The following is a 26373-nucleotide window of genomic DNA, read 5'->3' as shown; positions in this document are numbered from 1 at the left end:
ATTGTGAGAAATAGGGTGCACTTTATGACCCAGGAGTAAAGCTGCACAAGACCTGTGCCCACAGCAATCACTGAAGAAACAAACAAAGAACAAAGGCGCTTTAAACTTATCAGACCACATCTTAAAAGTTTGGAAAATGAATAGAAAAGATGTATCTATGTAAAGAAATATCAACTAAATTTCCCTTAACGTACATTTTTTTGGGGTTTAAATTCAGTCAGTGAAGCACTGTCATCACAAACACATGGGAGCAGACATGAATGAATGTGTTTGTTTCACGTTATTGCATAAATTGGTTGATGCTGGACAAGGGTTTGAGCTGTGACATTGGCACGGTAATAAAAAAAAGGATGCGGTAATACTAACCATTGGACATTGTTATAGCGGTTAACCATTAAACCGATAATCATTACATCTCTATGCGACACACATTGACCGGTCATGAGTCATGACAAAAGCTTTCTTACAATAATAATTGACCTTTTTAATCTGATGGGAAAATAATGGATGGTATGACCAAAATCTTGCATCATGACATCATATAGTTATTTTTTACTGGCATATTTTTGATTTTCAAGTCAATTAAATGCTTTAAATGTGATTGGTCATTTCTCATGTCGTTGGGTTATTCCTGGCCTTACAAAGTGGTCAAGATAGTAAAAAGTCCATCTCCGTTAAAACATTTGTTGTCAGCAGTGCCGTCCCTGTACATATTTGCCATCACAATCGCTGTTCTTTCTCATTCACGAACTATTACTGTGAGTCAACAGTCTCCGTCTATGTGAACTACAGATGAATGCGCACGTCTATCAATGCGCTCGCACACAAAGAGCGAAGCATGCGAAACCCGACGAGGGAAAAGTCTAGGGGATTTCTGTGCAATTCAACCAGGTCATTATCGAAAACTCCCTCTTGTCTTTCGCTTTCAGTTTTACCTCTTTCTCTGTGTCCCTTGAGATGCAAGCCCATTGGTTCTCCTTCACGCTGTAGGCCCAAAAGTCTGCCAAATCCTGCGTGCCATCCCATCCTCCGAACAGATACACGGTTTCTGCCAGACAATGTGGTAAACACAAAGACAAACACAGAGAGAGATTGCGAGTGGGTGGGGTGTTGTACACCTATGTGAGAAATTATATACAAGCATTACGGTTCTATCGAGGTTTTAAAAAAACATAACATCAATCTTGAAAGGAAGCTCAACAAAGCCACAGCCTGTGTTATAAGGGTTGAGAGGCTGATGTCACCATGGTGATAAGCAGACAGTTGTTTGAGCTATTGAGCGGAGCTCAGCTGTGGTGGGGTTACTTGAGGTCGATTCGAGTATAAGGGGCCGCAGGAGGGTTGTGGGCATCGATTGAACCCGCTAAAACAAATCGCTCACACATTCGATTTGCATTCCAATACATGCAAGCCAGAACAGGCGAAGTGACGCCCACCTGTGGTGTTAAACGTACCTGTCTGAACATCGATGACCATTTGATGACCTCCTCTCATGCCGGGCCTGTTATCATCACCATCACCTACATGAGGGAAAGAGGCGTAGGAAGTGCATGGAGAGGTGAGAAGATGGGAACATGTGTTAGGAACTAAAAAAAAACATGAGCAAGGCGTAGGAGAGGGATTAAATATCAATAACCCTTAATATATCATGCATTGAAGAAAACTTATTTAACTTATACAGCAAGCATGTATTCCCTACAGTCACCAGTGCTCATTGAATCTTGTGTTTAGTGTGCTGCGGTTGTACCTTTGTTACATTTGGGGATGATTTGACTCCAGCGTGGCTTATAATCCTGCTGACTGATGTACTGATTAAACAAGCCATCTGGAAAAGAGAAGACAACAAGTCATGTGTGCATTTTAATTTAATAATGCATTCTGGGAAGCAATTCAAGTAAAGGTTACTAAATACTTTTTCACTTTAAAAGATACAGGTGACTGACAACCCACGCATTAATCACCAGCAACCTTAACACAATGTCCTAACCAGATATGATGTGATGGCGCAACAAAGGCAATTTCAAATGTACCTTTTTATGTTAATATGAGTTTTGTCCTAATCAGCTGCAATGCAATGCTGTGACTAGCAATTCTGTTCCTATTTCTGCGGCATTAGCACCGCCAGATAGCTCCGCCTACATTGAAATATTCAATGAAAGCTCTGCGCATAATGAATTTATGCGTTTCAGTTTCTATTTCTGTGACTTTGGGACTGATGGGTCTGACCACATAGAGAACTTTTTTCTTTATTTTCTTTTAAAGGGGACATTTCACACAACTTTAAGATGTAAAATAAATCCTGTGGTGTCCCCAGAGTACATGTGTGAAGTTTTAGCTCAAAATATCAAATAGATAATTTATTATAGCATGTTAAAATTGCCACTTTGTTAGTGTGAGCAAAAATGTGCTGTGTCCTTTTAAAGCAAATGAGCTGATCTCTGCACTAAATGGCAGTGTTGTGGTTGGATAGTGCAGATAAAGGGGAAGTATTATCCCCTTCTGACATCACAAAAACGCAGATTTTTTTGTGATTGTTGCGGGAAAAAAATCCTTGATCTTGCGGCATGTTTTCTTAAAAAATGTTATTAAAATATTAAAAATAAGCAGTTATCGGCCAGTAACGATATGTTGGCCGATATATCGTGCATCCCTATTAAATACTTTCTTTAAAGTATCAAAAAAAAAAAAAGATTTCCGAGATCTTTTTCAATGAAAGTTCTGTGCATAATGAATATTAAAGGTCCCATTTTCCTCTGTTTTCGAAGACTTGTGTTTACGGTTCACAAATATAACATTTGTTCATGTTTCATGTTTGGGTTAAAAAACACAGTATTTTTCACACAATTTACTTTAGCGTTTTCACTGTCCTAAAAATGGGCTGATGTCTTCCTTGTTCTATGAAGTCCATCCTTCAGAAATACGTAACGAGTTCTGATTGTGTAGCTTGTTTAGTGTGTTGTGATTCAAAAGCAGCTTAGGTTAGCCAGAGCCTTTTGAGTTAAAAAAGGAATATTAGCAGTCGACTGATGTATTCCTGTGGGCGGAGCTTAGTCAAAAACTCTTAGGGGGATCGCACACCGGCCGCGCAGCTCAGCGCCGCGCCGTTCTAAAAAAAAAGTAACACATTGTTTTCTATGAGTATACGCACACCGGCGCCGCCAGGTGGTGCCTGTCCGCGCCGCCTTGTGACTAAGGAAGTTGTTCAAATCCCTGTCGCGCCACAGAGCGCCACTCACATAGTTTAACATTAAATAACATCATATTTGTCCCACATCATTAATGATTAACATTGGCCGCTAACGTATATTTTACATTTTGAAGTAGACGCTATCTGACGAAGCTCGCGCTATTTAATGTGCACTTCCGGTTTACAATACCTCCGAGTTCTCCTAGGCGCGACGCAGCGCTGAGCTGCGCGTCCGTTGTGCGATCCCCTTTATATTGGCGTCATTCAACCGGGAAATAAGAGGACTGTAGTCCAAACCAACCGTTCGCTGTAGGCTTTAAAAAAGTGAATTATGTTAAAGAAAATGTATCGCTTGTCATTGAACTTTGAGCTTTATAATTTTGCAGGTATTACTCATGCTCAAACAGCAACATTACACACCAACTAAAAAACGAAAAACGTGACCTTTAATAATCAAACATTGAAGAAAAAACACTACAGACGATTAAATTTAGAAATGTTTAACAAACCCCTCAACTTTAACAGGGAAAGGTATATAAATTAAGGGAGGCGCAGAAAACTGTTCTGATTGGTTGTGTTTCGTGATTGACTGTGTCGTACCATGTCTCTTTTTCTCTTTAGGCATAGAAAGACAAATTGCCTATCACTTGTAACATATCGCATCACGTCTGCTTAGGACACGGTATAATTATTTAATGGAAAAGTTTTAAACAAATGAGCGTGACGTAGCGACTGCTAACAGCAGTGCAATCAATATAAGCTGCCATACAAGATCGACTACAGCAGTCGAGTGGGAATGCCTACTAGCGAACAGACAGTACAGAGATTTTTCAACCACCAGCGATATGGCCTTTTAAACTCAAAACAAGCCGATGCTTCACCCTCAGACCGATAGCTACAAACATTTTCAAATAAGTCAAATTATTCAAATGTTACCCTTTAAAGGTGCAGTGTGTAATTTTTAGAAGGATCTCTTGACATAAATGCAAAATATTATACAAAACTATATGATCAGGGGTGTATAAAGACCTTTCATAATGCATCGTTATGTTTTTATTACCTTAAAATGAGATGTGTTTATCAACATACACCGAGGGTCCCCTTACATGGAAGTCGCCATTTTGTGCCGCCATGTTTCTACAGAAGCCCTTAACGGACAAACATTTTTTTTTCCGACGATGACATGTTTGTCCGGTGGCGGCTGACGTAGCTTCTCTATGCGTTTTAAAAGGGAGGGGTGAGCAGTGGTCTGAGCTGTTGGTTGCAATGCGCAACCTCACCACTAGATGCTGCAAAATTTTACACACTGCACTTTTAAGTAATCATTTATGCAAATGTTTTGGAAAAAAACTAATATAAACGATAATACAAAGACGAGTAAGATGCATGCAGATATGTGCAGGCTTAATCATAGCCAAGTGAACTCGCACCACAAATTAACAAAGTTATGGGAATCACAACACTTACTCAACCGTGTTTGATGAAATCGCCCACAGATTTGTGTCAAAAAGCAGCATGTTGGTAATTCTTTATGACTCACTGTTTTATGCAAAATACCACGGAGCATCTGTTAAAATGACTCTGTTATTTCTAATAAAATCCATTTTTGGATTACAGCAGTACGGCAATCAAAATTGTCTTGAATGTCTAAAAAATATATGCTTTTTGCAAATCCATTAATCAGTATTTTATTAGCGAGAACGCATACTAAATCTCAAGGTCATGGTTATTTGAAAAATGTAGACACAAACGTGTCATGATGCTGATTTTGTAAAAAAGAAAATATCTTAGTATACAAATATAACTATAAATAATTAATAAAGTCCTCAAAACCTTATAACCTATTCTCCTCCCTACAGTTTCTCAGGATGAAGTACCTCTCACGGCTTTGTCTATGAGCTCCTCGCAGGCATCGAAGTCTCCTCTGAGGACCAGGCGCTCGTGAAGATGCGTGAGCATGGGGTGCTCCAGGGCGATGCGTGTTTTCTTCTGCAGAGACTCGAAGGCTTCTGTGTAGTTGTGTTGCCGGAAGTGTTTCAGGCACAGACGGATGGCCTCCTGTTCACGGTACTGTCCAGGAGAAAGACATTTGTGTTTAATATCATGTGAAACTGTGTGTGAATGGCTTCAAAAATGAATTTATTATTAATGGAACAGCTAGGCAATAAAAAAAAAACATGCAAAATAACTGATAATGGCGATGACGTGCATAGACAATGACGTAGTTTACCGAATCGACCAAGCCGTAATCTATTACTTAATCAGTTCCTTTATTTACAGACACTATTTCTTAAAAGGGAAACGTAATACGATGATGCCATGATTGATCAGAGCTGGATATCCTGTGACATCATTCATTGTGACACCGAACGTGAACCCTTTCATTACTTCGTGGGACGTCCGTATATAAAAACAATACTGGTGAATGTGGATGATAGGACCCAACTTACCTTGCTGTACCAGTTAAGGCAGGGTTGGACAACATCTGGATCTTCAATTCCATGTAACTCAATGTACCAAATGCTGAAGTTAAAGCTGGGCCCCCATGACATCAGAGGCACTATATACAATCAAACACACATAAAATAGTGAACAAAATGCAGGTTTATGTTTTAAAATACTGTATTTGCTGAAAATCTATTTTATTTATCCAAAGCACAATCAATATATGAATTTCCTGGGATTCGCCCTATGACCTTGCTGTTGCTAGCACTATGATCAACTAGTTGAGTTATAGCAATCTATATTAACGTAGTACTAAATACATTTAAATAGCATGCACAAAATCTACATGTGTCAAATAGGTTTAGCTGGAATCTACCTGATTTATGACGTTATAAAAAACCATAAAGGTATTTACATGAACTAACACGTACAGGTTATTTAATAAAACTGGTTCAAAACACTACATGTAGGGCTGGGCGATATGGCAAAAAAAAAAAAAGATTTCAGAACATCTGACGGTTTGCGATTTCAATATTTTTGCTATTCAACTTAAAGGATTAGTCCATTTTCTTAAAAAAAATTCCAGATAATTTCCTCACCACCATGTCATCCAAAATGTTGATGTCTTTCTTTGTTTAGTTGAGAAAAAAAATAATATTTAATTTAATTTTTCTCATTTTAATAGACCTTTCTCATTTTAATAGACACTTAACATTTCAATGCAGTTTAGAATTGCAGTTTCAAAGGACTTTAAACTGTCCCAAGCGAGGCATAAGGGTCTTATTTAGCGAAAGAATTGTCATTTTTGGCAAGAAAAATAAAAAATATGCACTTTTAAATAGGGATGTTAACAATTAATCGATCTTCGATTAATTGTCGATAAGAATTTACTCGATAAAACTTAACGATTGTTGGAAACAAAATCATGCACGTGTGTGCGGCGCCTGCGCAAAACACATACAGTCGGAGAAAAAAAAATTAAGCGAGCGCGCAAAAGTTAAACTACTAGCTAGGATCACAACGATGCTCGATGCCAAGCACACGCATGTGCTTTTTAACGTCATGCGAGACGAGGCTGGCTGGCTGCCAACGCAACGAAATTACATCCGCAGTGGATCTGACAGGGTCCGACGCAGAAAATGCAAATACGTTTAGGATACTGAAAGCAAAGACCCTCTTCGGGGAAGCCTGCAAGATTAGCATAGCAACGCTGCTATATACAGAGAAGGAGACCAGAAGCCGTTTTTAATGAAATGTCATTAAAATGTCATCTTAAATTATGGCAAGAAACTGTCAAATGTAAACTGTAACTGACTGTCGTTACACCCTGAATGCCCGCAACATATATCACTGATCATCATTATTGACTGGCTGAGGCGCTGCGTGTTTTCTAATGGAAGGTTGGCATCTCCGTAATATAAGCATCTTTGCTGAAAGTACGTCTAAACTGAGGTGACGACGAGAAAAGTGCCCTTCGTGTGCTTCTTGGATATAAACAGTGTATCAACGACTCGGAAAGCGAGGTAAACAACTTGATAAATAACACTTGATGATAATAAAACTGTTATTTTGACATGGACTTTCATGCGTCTGTTGCAGAGTGCCCATGTGAGGCGGAGTTTACTGTGTCTATTAGTCATTATATTTCATTACGAGATAAGTTTAAATTGATGATTTTATCAAAACAACAACTACATTGACTCATTTTACAATCCCACTAGCATGTTATTTAGACAAAATAAAATCTTTTAATCTTTTAAGTCGTTTTTATGCACACTTGTATGTCATTGGCTATATGCCACTGCAGTGAAGGCTTATTGCACTATTACTGTTAACGATTATTCGATTGATTGATCGTTAATTTAAATGATCATCGAATATGGGAAATTGCATAAATTGACATCCCTACTTTTAAACCACAACTTCTCTTCTTCTTCTGGCTATGTGACGAGCCAGCGCGACCTCACGTAATTGCGTAATGATGTTGAAAGGTCACGTTACATATATGAAACGCACATTTACGGACAAATCCACACTTGTAAACACTGGGGCGTAGTTTCGCATACGTCATCCGTGAATTGACGTTATAATGATTACGTGAGGTCGCGCTGGCGCGTCACACGACCGAAGGAAGATGAGATGTTGTGGTTTAAAAGTGCATTTTTTTCTTGCCAAAAATGACAATCATTTCAATAGATAAGACCCTTATGCCTCTTTTGAGACCGTTTAGAGTCCTTTGAAACTGCAATTTTAAACTGCATTAAAACTGTTAAAGCATAACCAAACCCCTGGTCAGAGCCTGACTCCACCCACTGGCAATATTTGAAAAATGCAAGAAAAGTGGGCAGATCCCAACGGAGATAGAGGGGAACTAAGCTCATACCAAGTGTGTGTGGTGAGATTGAACCTGCTTACATCACGAGTTATTTTTTGGACCCAACATCCAATAGGAAAATTCACTGCAGTAGCCACCGTTCAACGTTTTTACACCATATATTGTAGTATTGAAACACTTTATACCCAAATGTCAAAAAACTTAACAAAATCAATGAACAGCACTAATAAAGCCCCATTCTTACAGATCATGAACTAAAAAAAGTTGGTTTAGGGTTTAGTTACTCTTTAAGTGTTGGGGTCCAATAAAGTCCAAGAAAAATCCTGGAATGTTTTCCTCAAAAAAACATAATTTCTTCTCGACTGAACAAAGAAAGACATCAACATTTTGGATGACATTGTTTATGATGAAATAGAACGGTTTTGACTGAAATTTGGACATATGATGCTGGCCCGAGAATTTCGGGTGTTTCTTGTATCACCTCCCACCTCTATAATGGCTCTATAGGTGCACAGGAACAATCTTTCCTAAAATGCATTAAACTTTCATTTACAAAGACGTGAAACTCACCGAGTGGTCAGGGGTTTTCACTGATATGCTCACACAAAAATCGTTGCAAAAGACGCTTTCCAACAGGTTTTATCGTAGTTTTTGCCAACTCCATTGACTTAGATGTGCTGTGAGGTACGGTTCTACTCCGCGCCGGGAACCTTCTTTGTATTCTTGCAATTGGCAATGGCAGATTAGCGCCACCACCTGGGCTGGAGTGTCTATTATTCAAGCTCTAAGCGGAAGAATATACGGGTGTGAGGCATTTGGAAAAATAGGTCCACAAGTTTACAACGAATGCTAAAGCATCTATTGCAGCACTTTTTGTGTGAGCATATCAGTGAACACCCCTGACCACTCGGTGAGTTTCACGTCTCTGTAAACGAAAGTTTAATGCATTTTAGGAAGGATTGTTCCTGTGCACCTATAAAGCCATTGTAGAGGTGGGAGGTAATACAAGAAACACCCGAAAATCCTCGGGGCAGCCGCATATGTCGAAATTTCAGTCAAAACCGTTCTATTTTATAATAAACAATCTGAAAACAGGGCTTTAAGTGTAAAATACTGAACTTGTCCTTTAACATTCTCTTTCCAATAACATTTTTTATAAGATGCAAAAACATCTGGTTAAAAAAACTACATTTCTAATCCAAGTGCACTTAAGAAGTTATCAACATGGTATAAATATAAAATAAATTCACATCTATGCAGAAATTAGGCATTGTTTAGAAATATAATGGTAGCCTAAATATGAAAACTAGGCATTTTTATAATGTTTTGTTGTATTTAATTGTAGTTTAAGTACACAGTAATAATCGTACATCACGTTAAACGAATTCAGCTATTATTTCTCTTATAAGTATTCATAACATTCTCCTATGATTCATCAATAATGAAAAATGCACCGTTTTATTTTCAATGCAGGAAAACCCTGCTGTGTAATCAGATGATGACTACACTATTTCACTTTGACTGTAATGAACTTGCATTCAAAATCTCAATTCCCCGATTTAAATAAAATTGTATCAAAATGATAAAAAATCTGTAAAATCCCCAGCCGTAACTTCCTGTAATGTCTCTAATCTAAAACAGCTCATGTGTTTGCCAGTGGTTTTGGTCAACTCTGCATTACGTGAGTTGAGCAATGAAACAGTTCAGCACAAGTACGTAATTGTTCGTTCAAAGACTTGCAGAGTCATTCAAAAGCATTCTGAAAAAAATTCATTGTCTTCCTCTGAAATCATGTGATGGTTGATGTATTAGTCTGTGAGCTCACGTGGCCTTTAGCCTTTCTTTGTACTGTAAACACTCACCTATTTTAATGAACCTGCAGGGAAACATCTGCTCATCGATCTTGTGCTTTAGTGTGAATGTCTCCTTGTTAAAGTCATTCTTAAGGCCACTAGGATTAGATCAGAAACACGGTAAGTGACCTCATCGCATTACCAGAAGCCAATTCCCCAACAATCCCCCCATGTGAAACAACAGACCATCCCAAAGCTCGTGAAAAACAAAACAAAGAGAGCTGTGAGGTGAGATATGCTACTTTGAGGACCGTCCTAACGCTTTGGTTTGAAAAGCTGATCTTACATAAAGATTATCTCACAGTGCACATTAAGCAGATTGTAATCGCGTACAATCGCTTCCATCCGCTCTCACCTGGACAACAGTTCTGTCATGTTTTCCTCGCTCATGCCTCCAAACACCTTGAACTTCTTTAAGTTGCAGACGTGGGTTTTCTCGTACTTGCCGTAGGTGATGCTCAGGGCGATAGCTGGTCTCTCCAGTTTTAATATTAAGTACTACAGGTGGAAGAAAATGCCTTCAATATTAGTCTCTGTTAGAGCCAAAATACATGAACAAAACTAACCGCCAACATATAAAATATGTTTAACAGATAATAAATAACTTAAAAACAACGTTCCTGATATTAGAGCTGGATATTATCAGCTGCTTTCAGATGGAGCGGCATTTACTACACAGAGATAGCGATTTACTACTAATCACCGAACCGGCTTTACTGATGAGACGCGCATGAGAATCGGTAAATCGCAGATGATTTTTTTCCACCACATAACTGATATATAGTTTAAATATGTCAATGCAAAGTGTTTTAGTCATTTTAGTCAGTGACTAGGATAAGCCCTGTCCGGGAAACCGCACCATAGTGATTTTAGATTAATAAGGACTTCCTACTAATCAAAGCGCTGTAGTACATGAAAGAGCTGTGCATGCAACACAGCCTAGCGATTCAGAATTGCTAATTTTTAATGGGAAACGCGATGCATCATTACAGCCTCATGGACAATGGATGTCATATACACTCACCTAAAGAATTATTAGGAACACCTGTTCAATTTCTCATTCTCATGCAATTATCTAATCAACCAATCACATGGCAGTTGCTACAATGCATTTAGGGGTGTGGTCCTAGTCAAGACAATCTTCTGAACTCCAAACTGAATGGGAAAGAAAAATGATTTAAGCAATTTTGAGCGTAGCATGGTTGTTGGTGCTAGACGGGCCGGTCTGAGTATTTCACAATCTGCTCAGTTACTGGGATTTTCACGCACAACCATTTCTAGGGTTTACAAAGAATGGTGTGAAAAGGAAAAAACATCCAGTATGCGTCAGTCCTGTGGGTGAAAATGCCTTGTTGATGCTAGAGGTCAGAGGAGAATGAGCCGACTGATTCAAGCTGACAGAAGAACAACTTTAACTGAAATAACCACTCATTACAATCGAGGTATGCAGCAAAGCATTTGTGAAGCCACAACACCCACAACCTTGAGGCGGATGGGCTACAACACCAGAAGACCCCACCGGGTACCACTCATTTGCACTACAACTAGAAAAAAAGAGGCTACAATTTGCACGAGCTCACCAAAATTGGACAGTTGAAGACTGGAAAATGTTGCCTGGTCTGATGAGTCTCGATTTCTGTTGAGACATTTAGATGGTAGAGTCAGAAATTGGTGTAAACATCATGCCTTGTTACCACTGTGCAGGCTGGTGTTGGTGGTGTAATGGTGTGGGGGATGTTTTCTTGGCACACTTTAGGCCCCTCAGTGCCAATTGGACATCGTTTAAATAACGGCCTACCTGAGCATTGTTTCTGACCATGTCCATCCCTTTATGACCACCATGTTCCCATCTGATGGCTACTTCCAGCAGGATAATGCACCATGTCACAAAGCTCGAATCATTTTAAATTGGTTTCTTGAACATGACAATGACTTCACTGTACTAAAATGGCCCCCACAGTCACCTGTGACTAGGATAAGCCCTGTCCGGGAATCCGCATCATAGTGATTTTAGATTGATAAGGACTTCCTACTAAAAAGCATATAGAGCATCTTTGGGATGTGGTGGAACAGGAGCTTCATGTCCTGGATGTGCATCCCACAAATCTCCATCAACTGCAAGATGCTTTGCTATCAATATGGGCCAACATTTCTAAAGAATGCTTTTAGCACCCTTTTTGAATCAATGCCAAGTACAATTAAGGCAGTTCTGAAGGCGAAAGGGCGTCAAACAAAGTATTAGTATGGTGTTCCTAATAATCCTTTAGGTGAGTATATAAGAGATTGTACAAAGAGGTTATGAAGATGTTTACATGAGTTTTAATTCATGGTATCACCCCTTTAGATCATCTTAACTGTGCCCTACAGACCCCTGTAGGTCAGGAGAGGTACTGCATGAGTCACGTCAAATAAAGTATGCTTACGTTTGACCGTAAAACATGACCTATACTTCCAGTTTAAAGTTTCATCATTTAACTCCTCCAGAACTGGTTGTGCTACATTATTCACATCCTTTTAAGAAGAGTTACGCTTGCAATCTTGAAATGCTTTTCCAATTCTAGTTTAATGCACAGAGACATAAAAAAGTATAGATGGTTTTAGCAACAACATAAACAAATGGCTTTCTTGGAACAAACGTAACATTCGGTGAACTCTGCAAAGAACCAATAACAACAGAGCCCTATTTGAGTAAATTATTTCTGATAACAAGCAAAATAAATAACAAGTAGATTACCTACACTGAGCTAACGTTATGTATATAATCTATATAATCTTAACTACAGATCTGCTGCCAAAACTTCTTACACATAGCGGTGATCCGCGATCGCTCTCTTTCCTCGTTTTTAGTTACCCAAACATTTTCGATAATATATTTGTCCGAGAATTCAGTTTAGCCACTAGTCAGACCATTAAACAGTTCAGACCAGAAGTTCAGTTCTGTCCATGACACGAGTGCGTCCGATGAAACCGTCTATATATAGCGCAAACATGCTCATTAGAAAGAAGGAACAAAACCGCAGATGATTGCGAGTGACAACATCCTCTTCAGATTCAGTCGGACAGGAGGGGTATTAATCTATTGCTCAAGGCACGATCTTTAAAACAATTCAATTACTTTAGACCTACAACGGCTGTAGGGATGGGACGATTACCGGTTTCACGATTAACCATGATAAAATGTCCTGACGGTTAGTATTATCGTTTAAAATGTAATTATCATTATAACCGTGTTTGATTACCGTGATTTTGAAAACTCGCGGTAAATCCTGTCCATCCAGAATCAGCTTGACGCAGGCGCGCGCATGCAACATTGGTTTTTGCACGAGAAGGCGTGGCGGAAGGCAGGAAGGCAGTAACATGTGCAGTGTGTTTTAATGCGTTGCTTATGTGTGCATTTGATGTTCTTATTTAAGGTACTGTTCATTAAAACAGATTCATACATCTCAGGGCTCCATGTTAATGTTCATTTAATGCAGGGGTGTCCAATACGACCAGTCGATCGCAAATGCAATGCCGGTAGATTGCACATAAGTTAATAACTGTGTATGCTGCTCCACGCCTCCACGAGCTTCGGAAAACAAAGCGCCAAATTGGCATTATGGTCTTAGAAACAAGTCTTTTTGAGTTGCTGCGCATTTCTTCTCAAGTGTGTTTTTATAAATCTTATGTCTGCCCGCTGCAGCTGAGTCGTCTGACTTCCGAAATTTGGATACACATTCTTGCAGGAGTTGATCCACGCGCACGGTGCATGTGCGCGCGATCGATCGATCGACCGACCGAACGAGAGAGAGAGAGATGCGTCTGATAATGTTTCATTTTCTAGTTTATTTAATCAAAACCGCATCTCCGCTATTCCGCTATAAGTAGGTATGTTGCTAACTCCGCTGTCGCGGCTGACTTTTTGGTTCCGCTCAAACGAAACTCAAGATTTCCTCAGGCGGCGCGCGGTGTTATGGAAAATAATGCTTCTGTTGGTTTGTTGATGGCGAAAGTTCTGAGTTTTTTTAACTCCTCAAAAAGAATGGAGTAATGGTGACAGCCCTAAATTCAACGTAGAGATACTCCTCCTTACACACATTTAAAGTGTTATTATAAAATTTTGTTTAAAAATGTTTTTAGCAGGTAGGTCTTGTAGGCTTTATCATTTTTAAAGTAGATTGCCACACAAAAAAGGCTGGACACCCCTGATTTAATGTTTATGCTTTAAAAAAAAGTGCATATAGCTGCTAATTGTATTTGTTGTTTGCTGATTTTCAAAAATAAAACTTGTTAAATGTTTTCAGTGTGTGTATCATTACTTTTTGAACATTTCCATCTCCATTTAAGAAAACCATGATAATATTGATAACCGTGATAACTTTGGTCACTATAATCATGATATGAAAATTTCTAACCGTCCCATCCCTAAACGGCTGGTAGGTATTGCCGAACAATACAGGATGAGAAATGTCTGACTGACAACGCTACGACCTAATATAATTTCTGTAACAGTATGATTTACAACATGTAGAGTGCTCAAAAGCATTTTCCTATTATAGGAACTAACTAGAATGCTGTTTTCGTAAACTTTTTGTCTGTGTCGGGTGAAGGGTGTGTGTGTGGCACATGTACTTTGGCTCTTTTGTTAAGTGAAAGGGCGAAAGTGGAAGGACACAAATGAGAAAACAAAGGCCTTTGAGTTTGGGTAGGAGGTTAAAAGTTGAGGTTGCGTGCTACTGTACCGCCAACACGCACTTTCGATTTCCTTATTGTGTAACCACAAGTCTGTCTGCCATGTATGGTCTGTGCCACAAGGCCAGCAAAGAATAAAGGCTTCCTCTTTCCAAAATAACATGAAAGCAATGCATACTGTCCATGAACGAAGTTTCAACCCACAACAATTCTAAACATACAACCTCTGAAATTAGTCCAGAAACTTTTCTAATATGATTCCTAATATGATTATCGTTTACTAATATGAATTAAAAGACACAACACAAGCAACTAGTGTTGACAAACGTACCGGCTTTTCTGTATCATGCCATACCATTGCATTTCATTTTTTCATTCATATATAGAAAAGTAAAGTATCGACAAAGTTGAGAAATGTTTAACTTTATGCAAATTATTGGCGACATTCGGGAGCGACTACTAATGAGAACGAAGCAGGGGAGTTCACGTAATCCGTCTCTCGTCAGTTACTGGAGTGGACGTTACTCGTTTGTTTATTTCAACTACATATAGAAATGCCTCTTTTGAAAGATACGAGCGACACACAGCGACAAAGTCGCTTATAATGTGAGAGAACCTTAAGGCACTTCGAAGGCACCACAGTTTGAAAAGCGTAGTCTATTGCAAACACTTAAAAAAGGTTAAATAAATGCATGTTTTCAAAGTCACAGAGTAATTGTGTTAAAGGTGGGGTGCATGATTTTTTTTAAAACACTTTGGAAAAGGGAGTCGGGCCAACTACCAAAACACACATGTAGCCAATCAGCAGTAAGAGGCATGTCTACTAACCGACATCATTGCCTGGTGGGTTGCGTATGTGTGGGGTGGGTCTATCAAAAGAAGGTCCAGATTCTATTGGGGTAGGGATGTGTTTGTTTAGGTGATTTCAAATGTCAACATTGGCTTTCAGAGATCATGCACCTCGCCTTTAAATAATCATAATTATGATTTTTCCCAAGATAACTGTGATAATGATTTTGCCCATAATCAAAAAGCCCTGATGGCAATGTTTTATATTATATTGATTTTTAACTTTATTAATAAAAGAGTGTGTTGTTTAATTTGCATGTTTTTGTGTTTTGCTTTGGTACCGAATTTTTTTTTAAATGATAACCATGAATTTTTACTGGTATTGATACAGACTCTTGAAATCTTGGTACCTAACCTAATACAAGGAAATTTGGTATTACTTTAGTAAAAAAAAAATTGATGGATAACATTTGAGAAGATGAGCAACATTTTACCTGTGGAGGGTAGTTGCTCTCTGATGACCATCTGGAAGACTGATCATTAGGTTTGTCCACTAAAATATTCCTGCAAGCAAATAATAGAACGCAGATGAGTTAAGCGACACATTTCAACTTTTTACTCTTGCTCAAATGGGGACAAATATACTTTTTTCTTTGTTTTTACAAAATAACTTAGGGCAAAAAAGGTATTTACAACAATATAAGAAGATGAATAAAGGATTATCAGCAAAACTCGAGGTATGCATATATTCACATAAATGACATACATTTGTTTAAAATGTACTTGTGCTTGTGTGTAAGCTAGTGTGCATTATACCATGTAAAGACAAATACACAGACCGAGAAAACATTTATGTGAGATCATTAAAAAAGTACCCAAAAATCACCCAAAAGTTTGAACACATTACTGTTTTTAATGTTTTTGAAAGACGTCTCTTATGTTCATTAAGCCTTTGTTCAAAAAGCCTTTAGAAATCCTTCATATAGAGGCGGTAGAGGCGTAAAGCGTGAATGATTTCAATGTTAAGTCAATGTGAAGACGCACTGACGTACGTCTGGAGCTCTCGCGGCGCGAATGAGGCATTTAGCGTGGCGCGGTATACGCGATTCCGCCTCATTTGCAGTTAGCGCGAATTGAGAGTTGCCGCGGGAAACGCGCAAGTTTAAAATTTTAACTTGGGCGGAAAAATCCGCAGCATTAACCAATCAGGAGCTTGCTCTAGTAGTGACGTGATTACAGGAAGCAAGCAAAGTTGCAGAAGCCCCTTCCATGACACGAATTTCACACGTGAATAAAGCGAGTAAACTCAAAATGTTCAAGTGGCAAACTAGATGCAGTAGACGCGAATTTGACACCCCAAACGGGGCTGGTGTGAACCCACAGTTACAATGATTTTTTTAAGGATTTAAATTTGATTAAAATAAACCCAGGCTTGATGAGTGCAAGTATCAGGGCTCTTCAAAATTTTTATTACCTTGCATGCATGTCTGCTTATGACCAAACAAAATGTTTATTTATGTTTGTATATGATATAGTAGGGCTGTAACGATTTATCGTGCAAATGCGCGTTTTCTCAATGAATGCATTTGCATGAATTACGGTGAAATGCCGCCACATCCGAAAGCCAGCGGGCGCTCTCGTGCAGAAACTCCCTTTGTGCCACAGAAGAAGTAGGCTAGCATTGCAAACGCTATTCCAGGAAATGTCTAAAGGAATATTTATATTGCTGTTCTTCAAATTGTTTCAGGTATTTTCATGATAATAAAGAATATTTTGAATGATTTTGTTTAACGAGCGTTGCTTTTTAAAATGCACGTTATAAACGACTCCGACTCATAATGATTTTAAATTGATAAGGACTTCTTACTGACCAAAACGCCATAGTACACACACAAGCTGCGCATGAAACACAGAATCGCAATGTCTAATCGATTTTAGGCAGGTCTTTTTAATGGGACAAGCTATATATCGTTACAGCCCTATTAGAATTATAGTTTATGTACATTTCCCAAACAATTCCCATAAAGTTACCAATTTTAATTTTTTTCACAATTTCCCAGATTAAGTTCCCATGGAAAGTTTCCATAAATTTACTGTTAACTCATATTGAAACTCATTTTGGCCTCTAGCTTTTGCATCCAATATAGAAACTTAAAAGAAAATGGAAATTAGTTACACGTGATCCACGTCATGAAAAGATGTGAAACACATCATGCACTTCTTATGTTAAACCACAACTAACTAACTCACTGACTGTTTCAAAACCCAGTGAGCTGCCTAACATTACCTTGACAGCATTTTTGACATCATATGATGCTCCATATGTTTTGAAAGTGAAACCCAGACACATACAATATGCAACCCAGCAAAAACAACACACTCAAACAAAATACTAGTTACAAATATCTACAGACTAACTCAATTTAGTTTAACAACATTACCAGAAGATTAAAAGGAGGGAATAAAAATAGTATGTGCCTGCAGGTGTCATATTCCCAGAGTTTAGCATTTCCCAACATCTTCATGTATTATACACTTTACAACAAGCCAGCGAGTCTGAGTTGTACTTATTCCAGATATCATTAAAAAAGAGAAATTTAACTAAATCAAGAAATTACTTTACACGCTTTCCAGTATTACTAATATAAAACATTTCACTTGCAAACTAGCCGTAAAGCTAATAGGCTAAAAGATTTAGCTCTTATTTGTATTTTTAAATAAATAGCAAATGCATCACAGTTTAACAACTGACATTTGTTAAAAGATTATAACTAGCTGTTTAAGTACATGTAAACACTCTGAAGCGCTTGTTTTTAGCATGCATGCGCTAGCTTAGCATATGCTAACTGAGGTAAATGCTAACATGACTGTCACATCAGCACATTTACACGCATTTGCGCCAAATCTGGCGCTATTTTCAGATATATGTCCATCTAGCTGTGCAAAAAACTTTAAATCTGAATAATTGTCCTGTGATGTTTGCAATAAATACATGTCTGCTGCTGTATGTGTCTGTATCCGTGTCTCGGCCCGTTAGTTAAAACCACCGACCTGATTCAATTGATTGTATAATAAAACTCATATTGTGTGTTTATATGTAAAAGTATATACATGAGCGTTTGGTGTGCGTTACTCACTCGGGTAAATATGTAGAGGAGTACGAGCTCCATTTATAAACACTGTAGGAGAGCACTCTGCTGTCAGGAGCCACCGCCATCTTGACGCGAGACCAAACCAACACACACACATACACAACCTATATTTACATATTACACTCACATAGACACACACAAAGAGAAGCAGTAAAGTACTACTGTATGATTTAAAAATACTACTTGTAATATTTATTTAACATATAATAATAATTATAAGAAGAATAGCTATATTTACTATTGTTTACTATATTTAATAATATAAACAATACTGATATTACTTTGTATATTATCAATATAAATATATTTTAGCATATAGTAATATATTGTTTATTTTTTATGTCGTTAATATACAATTTTCATATTGTGAGGATAAGAATGTCGTGTTGTTGTTGAACCATACGTCATGGATTACAGCACCCGCCTGTTACGTCATAACAGTCTGAGGGCGGAAGTTGACGGGGTAGCACTGTGTGCCTGCATAACATATATATATATATATATATATATATATATATATATATATATATATATATATATATATGTGTGTGTGTGTGTGTGTGTGTATGAATTTTGTATTTTTTTATTAATTGTATTTATTTGGAGCAGGTACAGCTAGTGTGTTGTGTGTTTTTGCTATTTAAGAGAAGAAAAAAAACACTTTTCAATAAAATTGAAATAGCCTTTTCAATAAAATCAAATGTTCAAATGATCAAGCTTTGTTGTTGTTGTTGTTGTTATTGTTGTTGTTGTTATTTTAAAGATTTTTGTTTCATTTATATTGTTAATTATTTATGACCAGTGTTGGGGGTACCGCATGGGCGAGGCTAGCCCCTTTTTAGGGGTGCTTCAGCACCCCTAAAAAGGAGCTCAGCACCCCTAAAACTTGGGGCAAGAAATTTAATTATTCTAAAATGTTCGTTCGTCTTTGACCAGGTTAAATAATGTCCAAAACATACTCCGTAGTTTGTGGTTTAAAATATATAATAAGGTAGAAAATGAAAACCTCCCCGCTTAGCAAATGGTGTCATCCTCTTCTACTCTGTACCTGCATCGCTTAGCCCGGCCGTCATTCAGCGTGAAACACACGCAGAGTGAGAATCAGATAGTGTTGTGATGCAACTTTTTTGTTCAAATCTTACAAAATGTTTACGTTATGTTTATAATGAGCGAGTACATCACGAATCAATCTTTCAAGTCGTGTTTTTGTCTTATAATGAATCACCATGGTACACGTATAATAAGTGTTTATTTTCGGATTATTTAAGTCTGGCGGGTACCCGCGCGCTGCGGAGTAGCACAGTACCTGGGTGACTCGTCCATAGACTTAAACGGAGAGAAGTAGCGCCGGTTACAATGTTCTTCCGCAAGACGCATGCAGTGGGTAGTTGCATACGTGTGTCTCCGTTGTTAAAGTTTATTGTATGATTTATCGTTAGTTTGAGACTTATTTTAACAATCGGGAGTCATGTAAACATGACATCACGGGCGTCTTTTCTGGTCAGTCGTCATGAAAACATGGCGTTTGGAACAGAGTGAAAACAAACTACATATCACTGTAACGTTATACCACCAGTAGGCTACCGGTAAGTTATGTGTGAAATCACTAACTGTCCGACTATCAAACTAGACAATAAATATTTTTTTTAGTTTGTCACATGTAGACTAATATGAAGGTGATAACGTCTTTAACCCTTAGTGCAGGAGTCACAAGTGTTTTGTTTTAGACATATAGTAAAGGTAATGGTTCAATTAAAGGACTGTTAAAAGAAAAGCTGCAAATTAACAAACTATTAATAAACCTACCATATGTTGTAGGCATAAAAGTTATAAATTAGGAGATTTGTCATTTTGACAAAGGCAAACGATACACTGTATATTCACATAAAGCCATACCCACACTGCTGGTGTAGCCCACCTTTTGTCCTGAGCAGGCGCGGAGCTATGGGCGGGCCTCAGATTGATAGCTGGCCCGCCCAATCAGAAATGTAAAAAAATACTACTGTGTATAGTTAGACATGTATACTACTTTATGTGGTGTATTTTATCTATTGCATGTTATGTTAAAAACAGTAAAATTATAAGTAAGCCTGATAACTATTTAAAAACTATTAAAGCAGTTGAATGTTGCGTTATAATGAGAAAAATATTCCTGAGCAGCTTTCAGCCATGATCACTTTGAAAACTTTTTTTGCAAGCAAGTGGGAAACGTATTTTGAATAACAACACGTTATAAATATGTGCTGCGAGCTAGGGCTGTCAAAATGGCTGAACAAGTACATTCGAAATTCGTCCTTGAAAAATAATAAAATTCGAATTATATTCGAATTATAAAGAGCTACTTTATCTTGGAGAAAATACTCCTAAAAGCCCACAAGAGGGCGCAGCACAAAGCCCCAATAATATAAACAAATCATGCACAGCATATTTTTGGTTAAAACGAATGTTATAAACACTAATAAATTAAAGATAATTTCTTAAATTCATATGCAAAGGAACAAAAGTGCACATAGATATCTGAAAGTGCAAAATGCCTCAACAGCCAGCGTGTGTAGGCTATTAACACAAAAAAAAAACTATCCATGTATACATTTACAAATTATTTTATGTACCGTACATTAATTAAATTAAAAAAAAAATTACAAAGCCTCAGTTAATACAGAACACAACAGTGTCTTAATGAAATCAAAATTAACCAGTATATTTGTGCACCTGTAAATGTACAAAACGAATGCCATACATAGACAATGCATATTAATATAGGGCATTTTATATAATATTTAAGTAGATAAATGTACGTGTTTCTAATAAAGTATGAAAACGAATGAATCTTTATTTAAGCCAAAATAAGTGGGAAAGATCATTAGTCATTTAAATTTTGTCTAGCTTAAACGCGATTCACAACAACTTATATTATATTTTGTGTGTTCCTTGGTTGAAAATATGTAGAAATATAAGCGAGTAATAAAGTACAGAACAGAAATGTTTAACTTACGCGCAGAGCGAAGCCGTTAATAAAGCAGACTCTCCGTAATTAATAGAAACGTACTGAAACAGTCGAGTTGGCGGATGATCATCACGTTTATATTTCACGCAGATAATGTTGATGAAAAACTTGCATATCAAATGTCCAGGTGAAAGTCAAGTTTCCAGTCAGTCATAAAAATAAAGCCACCGCGGCGCTACATTGCAACTCTCTCATATGCGTTGTGGACTCTGTAGATGCACATATGGTTTTAATGTTGCTAAACAAACAGCTGTATTATGGCACTTTTGTGTTGATCAGTTATTTTAAACTTTAAAACTGCATTTAGAACCAGACGACACTAATTCTGTCATCTCAGCTAGTTTCACTTTGCGGTTGAATTCCAGTTGATGCTCCAAAAACCAAAGAAGCATCACACAGCCCTTTTAATACGTATTCTGTCCGACTCGTAATCCCCACTGTCTTTTCTTGCTATTTTTCAAATGAATAACGCTGGCTTGCTCCGCAAAGTTGGCTGAGCCGCTAACGCTCTGTATAACAATCCGCGTCAGTTACGTCATCATAACGTTGCGTGAGCTTCCTGACACAGGTTAAATTCGAATGCAAAGTTTTACGTTCGAATATGCATATTTTTTTTACATTCGACGAATATTCGAAATTCGAATTAAAATTTGACAGCCCTACTGCGCGCTTTCCTCTCAATAACATAAACACACAACAAATATGACAGCGGGGTAAAAAATAGAAAGAAAACATCTGATCACAGTGATGTTGTTTGATATATGGATATAGCAGCACTATAAGTCACGCCACGGAGACTGGGTAGTTTATTGCTACACTTTATACAATATAGCCTATTGCTTTTAAGCAACAAACAGCCTATCATAACAACCTATAAGCCTACTGTGTAATTGAGACATTAATTTAAGAAATGCATTAAAAGCAGAAAGACGTGTAGGCTGCGGAAATATGGGTTCACTTCAATCCACACCACAGACGTTCTTGGTTTGCTTCTTATTTATTAAATCGAAGCAATTGTTTGATCAAACATTAATTAATATTAAGATACAATTTATACAAAACGAAATTCACTTTAAAGAAAGACTTTCTACTACACAAACCTCGCAAAATCGCTTGCCCGACGTCCATTACGGGCTATGGCGAATTCCTGTCAGGCTACAAAAATGTATCTGCGCCTTGGCCGTCGGGCGGAGGAAAAAGTATTGTAATGTGTTTGCATTCTCTCAGATTTAATTAGGTAATTATGTTGTATGTAATTCGGCGTCATATTGTTAGCCATTACTATCCTCACTAACAAGTGAAACTGTCAGGAAATGAAGTGAAAGCATTAAATCCATTATTCCTTTCGTTCACGTCTGATATGCGCGCTCCTCGGCTCCGCTCTTCACGAGTAGGCTTGCTCTTGTGCTCATCAAAAAGTATATTAAATGCTTCTTTATTTGTCATTTCGTTTAACCCCAGAGTCTAACATTATTCTAGCAATTCCCATTTTTTTTTTTTATTTAGTAAGTTAACTTAAATATGTGAGAACGAAAATATATTTTTAGTGATTTGCATGAAGAGAATATGATGTTAGAAGCTTCATTTTAAGCATTTAGTAGCCGTATTTATTTAAAAACTTTAATAGGCTATTTAAAAAAGTATAAGGTTTTTTTTGGGTTCATTTATATTTCCTGTCACTGTGTGCAGGTTCTTTTTTGTAGGCTATGACCAAAAAGGCTTAATAAATGTCACGTTGCATTACAATTTAAAGTATCAATAATGTCAAAAATGTGACGTGCAGTTCGGGTGTGTGTGTATGCTGTTTAAATTAGTGTTCTGAAGTTTTGACGAATTTTATAGACTTGTTTCTTATTCAAAACAAAAGTGACACCCATAGATTCAGGCCCACCCGGACTTAATCCATGCCCACCCATATGTCACGTTCTGAATCCGCCACTGGTCCTGAGACTTTAATATGGCATTAATGGCAAAAATGTGCTAGCTCACCATTAATTAGAAATAAAAAGGGTGGCAAAAAATGCATCTGAAAACTCACCAGATTGATGCTTTTAAATAAGTAATTTTAAAAAAATTCTAAGGGGGAGCATGCTCCCGGACCCTAGGGGTAATATTCTTCTCATCTTTTTCACACCTGACCCATTTTCATGCCTGAAAGGTCTCCAAAAAATCTTTATTTTGGAGTTAGTTGAACAATGTTAAAATGAAAGCTATTTTACAATATACATATTATTGGTTTCTGTAGGAAAAAAGAGCGGGTGGTGGCAGCGGAGCTCATTGGGTGCTCAGCACCCCTAAAGCTCTAACCCTACAATCGCCTCTGGGGTAACGCATTACAAGTAACGTGCATTACGTAATAATATTACTATTCTGAAGTAACGAGTAAAGTAACGCATTTAAAAATAAAATAATGTAATGAATTAAACTGAACATATTAATGTAGAATTACGCACTCTGTGCACCTGAGCGGGAACAGTTTGAGTCAGAAACGGAGATGGCAGGCCAGAGCTTGACATTTTTGCGGTCATAAAAGCCACCTGCCAGGCCTGAAAGAGATTAAGCCTCAGCCAAGTAAGAAAAAGTAACGCAAAAGTAACTTTATAGTAACGTAAGCATTACTTTCCATTAAAAGTAACTAAGTAACGCTATTAGTTACTTTTTTGGGGAGTAACTTATTATTGTAATGCATTACTTTGTAAAAGTAACTTTCCCCAACACTGTTTATGACACAATAAAACAAATGAATAATAAACTATACATTTAACTTAATTATCTCAATGGCAAAAAAATGTTTGAATCACTCTGAAATAAAGCTATATATTTATATATAATATAATTGCATTTCCTATATCATCAATATATATATTTAATTAAATAATTTTAATAAATTTCTTGATAGTAACGTGGTTTTAAACTTGGTAACGGTCCAAAACACGGAAGTAGCTGAATGCAACACTTGCTCCGCCCACTTTCGCCCTCAGACTGGCCCTCCGTTCCAGTTCGTTTTTTTAATGACCTTCCCTCGTTAACTTCCCTCAGTCTCGTTCACTCGGATGTACGTCATTGCTTATGTTGTACGTGAATGAGACTTACAATGTACGAGTGCCCACTACTGCTGGAACACACCTAAGCCCTTGATCACATGGAAAAGTGGAGACTGCCCCCTCCATCATTTGAACTGTGCAAAGCGCGAGTTGCTAAAGTGACGTCACAATCGTGTTGCATTGTGGTATATGGAGCTGCCTGAAGTGTACATATGAAGTAGACTCGCTCCCTCAGGCAAAATCGAGGGAGCGAGAGTCTGTCCATACAAACTTCCCATGTCCACTTGACGAAGTGGAACGCACTTCAAAATGGCGACAGGGATTCCCCCAAGGAGAAGTGTTTAGGGAAGTTCGCGTGTCTAAAAGTGGAGTGGAACGCACCCCAGTTGATTAGGCCCTGTCCCAAATGGCGCACTTCACGTGGACTTTCAGTATCGTGGCCTTAAATTGCACGTGCTCGCTTAAGCTACGAGTCCGTAGGGTCATTTTTACGCTCTGAGTGGGCTCATCAGCTCCTTTGCATCCTTGATGCGCTTTTTGGCAAAGCCGGCACTGCATACCAACCCAGAAGTCCTTGCGAAAGAGCAATCAGACCAATCAGATGACGAAAGAGTTCACACTGATGGGCAACTTCTCTTCCTATTTCCGGTCCCAAAATACGACTTCGGTGCGTCCTCGTGGACTCGCGTCAGGGGTCCCTAAAGGTCTGCAGTACATGATGTCATCAAGTAAGTCCATAAGTCCGGAGTGTGCCATTTGGGACAGGGCCTTAGTATTGGTTATTGATGATGATGGTGATGCTGATACCACTGGTTGGTTGATAATAATTTTCCTATGCAACTTGCTAATACTTAGTCATAATGCAATTTTGAAACTATTATTTATAAATGTCAAATTAATTGGTAAATATTTAACAAAAACATACTAATTATGGAACACTTATTGCTTGCAGGCCCTCTTATATTTGGTTAAACTGAAGGAACGCATTATGTAGGGCTGCTTAAAATTTTTCCCTCTCCTCAATCACCTTTATATTTTTATAAGACCTAGATTACACTTATACTTTATATGAATCATCTAGCTATGGAAGAATCATTAATCATTACAATAAGGCTCAAAGCAAATTTACTGCAGCTACGCCTGTAAGTAGGCTATTCTTGACATAAGCAAATGAACTAGTGGCATGGTACTCTCCAAGGATGAGAAGAAAAGGCTATGTATGTAGCCAGCCTTCATAGCCAGGAAGCAAAGCAAGATCTGGAGAGGTAATTCATTGTTTCTGACATCATGCATCAGGGGTCTTTAATTAGACAAAAACGACTGACTTCTGCTTTACAGGATCTCCTGGCTCCTTGATGTGGGAGTATCAAATTAAACTTTTAAAAAGTTTATGGATATCAAAGAAAACCATCAATGCATTCATTTATTATCTTCTCTAGCATCCAGAAATACTAATCAGGCAGACAGAATTGGATATTCTGTAAAGCTAATTATTAAAGAACATTGAAAAACACAATGACCTCCAGATTCCAGACGCATTCCACCTTAAAGCACGGAGATGCTGTCATTTACTGGAAACAAGCTGATGTAAGAAATAAGAGATAAAGTCATTTCTGCTAAGTGCAGGACCAGATCTTGGCAAGAGCGCCTTTAATTTACCGTAAATGGCTGGGGACCATTTGTGCGTTGTAATTCGTTTAAACCTGTGCACAATGAGGTAACAAACTTGTACAAAGTGGGTTTTAGGGGGACCCCAGTCTTACATTTTATTAAGGAAAAAAAACATTAATATTTTCATCTCGATCCGTGTCTGAAAATAAAGAATATGCTTTATGCCCAGCTGCACTACTTCCTGAACTTCAGCCAGCTCCTTGTTTCCTGTCTGCCATT

At 37.8% G+C, this 26373-nt stretch overlaps 1 protein-coding gene across 1 annotated transcript in view; it reads right to left on the bottom strand.

Annotated features, from left to right (window-relative positions):
• Positions 1–18572, bottom strand: part of mkln1 (muskelin 1, intracellular mediator containing kelch motifs) — a 36028-nt gene extending 17456 nt beyond the window's left edge. The window contains exons 1-9 of the mRNA XM_055190726.2: positions 18418–18572; positions 15775–15844; positions 10176–10318; positions 9830–9918; positions 5638–5747; positions 5065–5257; positions 1748–1825; positions 1455–1520; positions 936–1048 (exon numbers count right to left, since the gene is read on the bottom strand). Coding sequence (XP_055046701.2) covers positions 936–1048; positions 1455–1520; positions 1748–1825; positions 5065–5257; positions 5638–5747; positions 9830–9918; positions 10176–10318; positions 15775–15844; positions 18418–18497 — 942 coding nt within the window. The 5' untranslated portion in view covers positions 18498–18572. The remainder of the gene's footprint in view (positions 1–935; positions 1049–1454; positions 1521–1747; positions 1826–5064; positions 5258–5637; positions 5748–9829; positions 9919–10175; positions 10319–15774; positions 15845–18417) is intronic.
• Between the last annotated feature and the right edge of the window lie 7801 nt (positions 18573–26373).

The sequence above is a fragment of the Misgurnus anguillicaudatus genome, chromosome 1 (assembly GCF_027580225.2).
Source record: "Misgurnus anguillicaudatus chromosome 1, ASM2758022v2, whole genome shotgun sequence".
Lineage (NCBI taxonomy): Eukaryota > Metazoa > Chordata > Actinopteri > Cypriniformes > Cobitidae > Misgurnus > Misgurnus anguillicaudatus.
The sequence above is the reverse complement of the archived record's forward strand: the minus strand, read 5'-3'. Positions and strand labels throughout refer to the sequence as shown.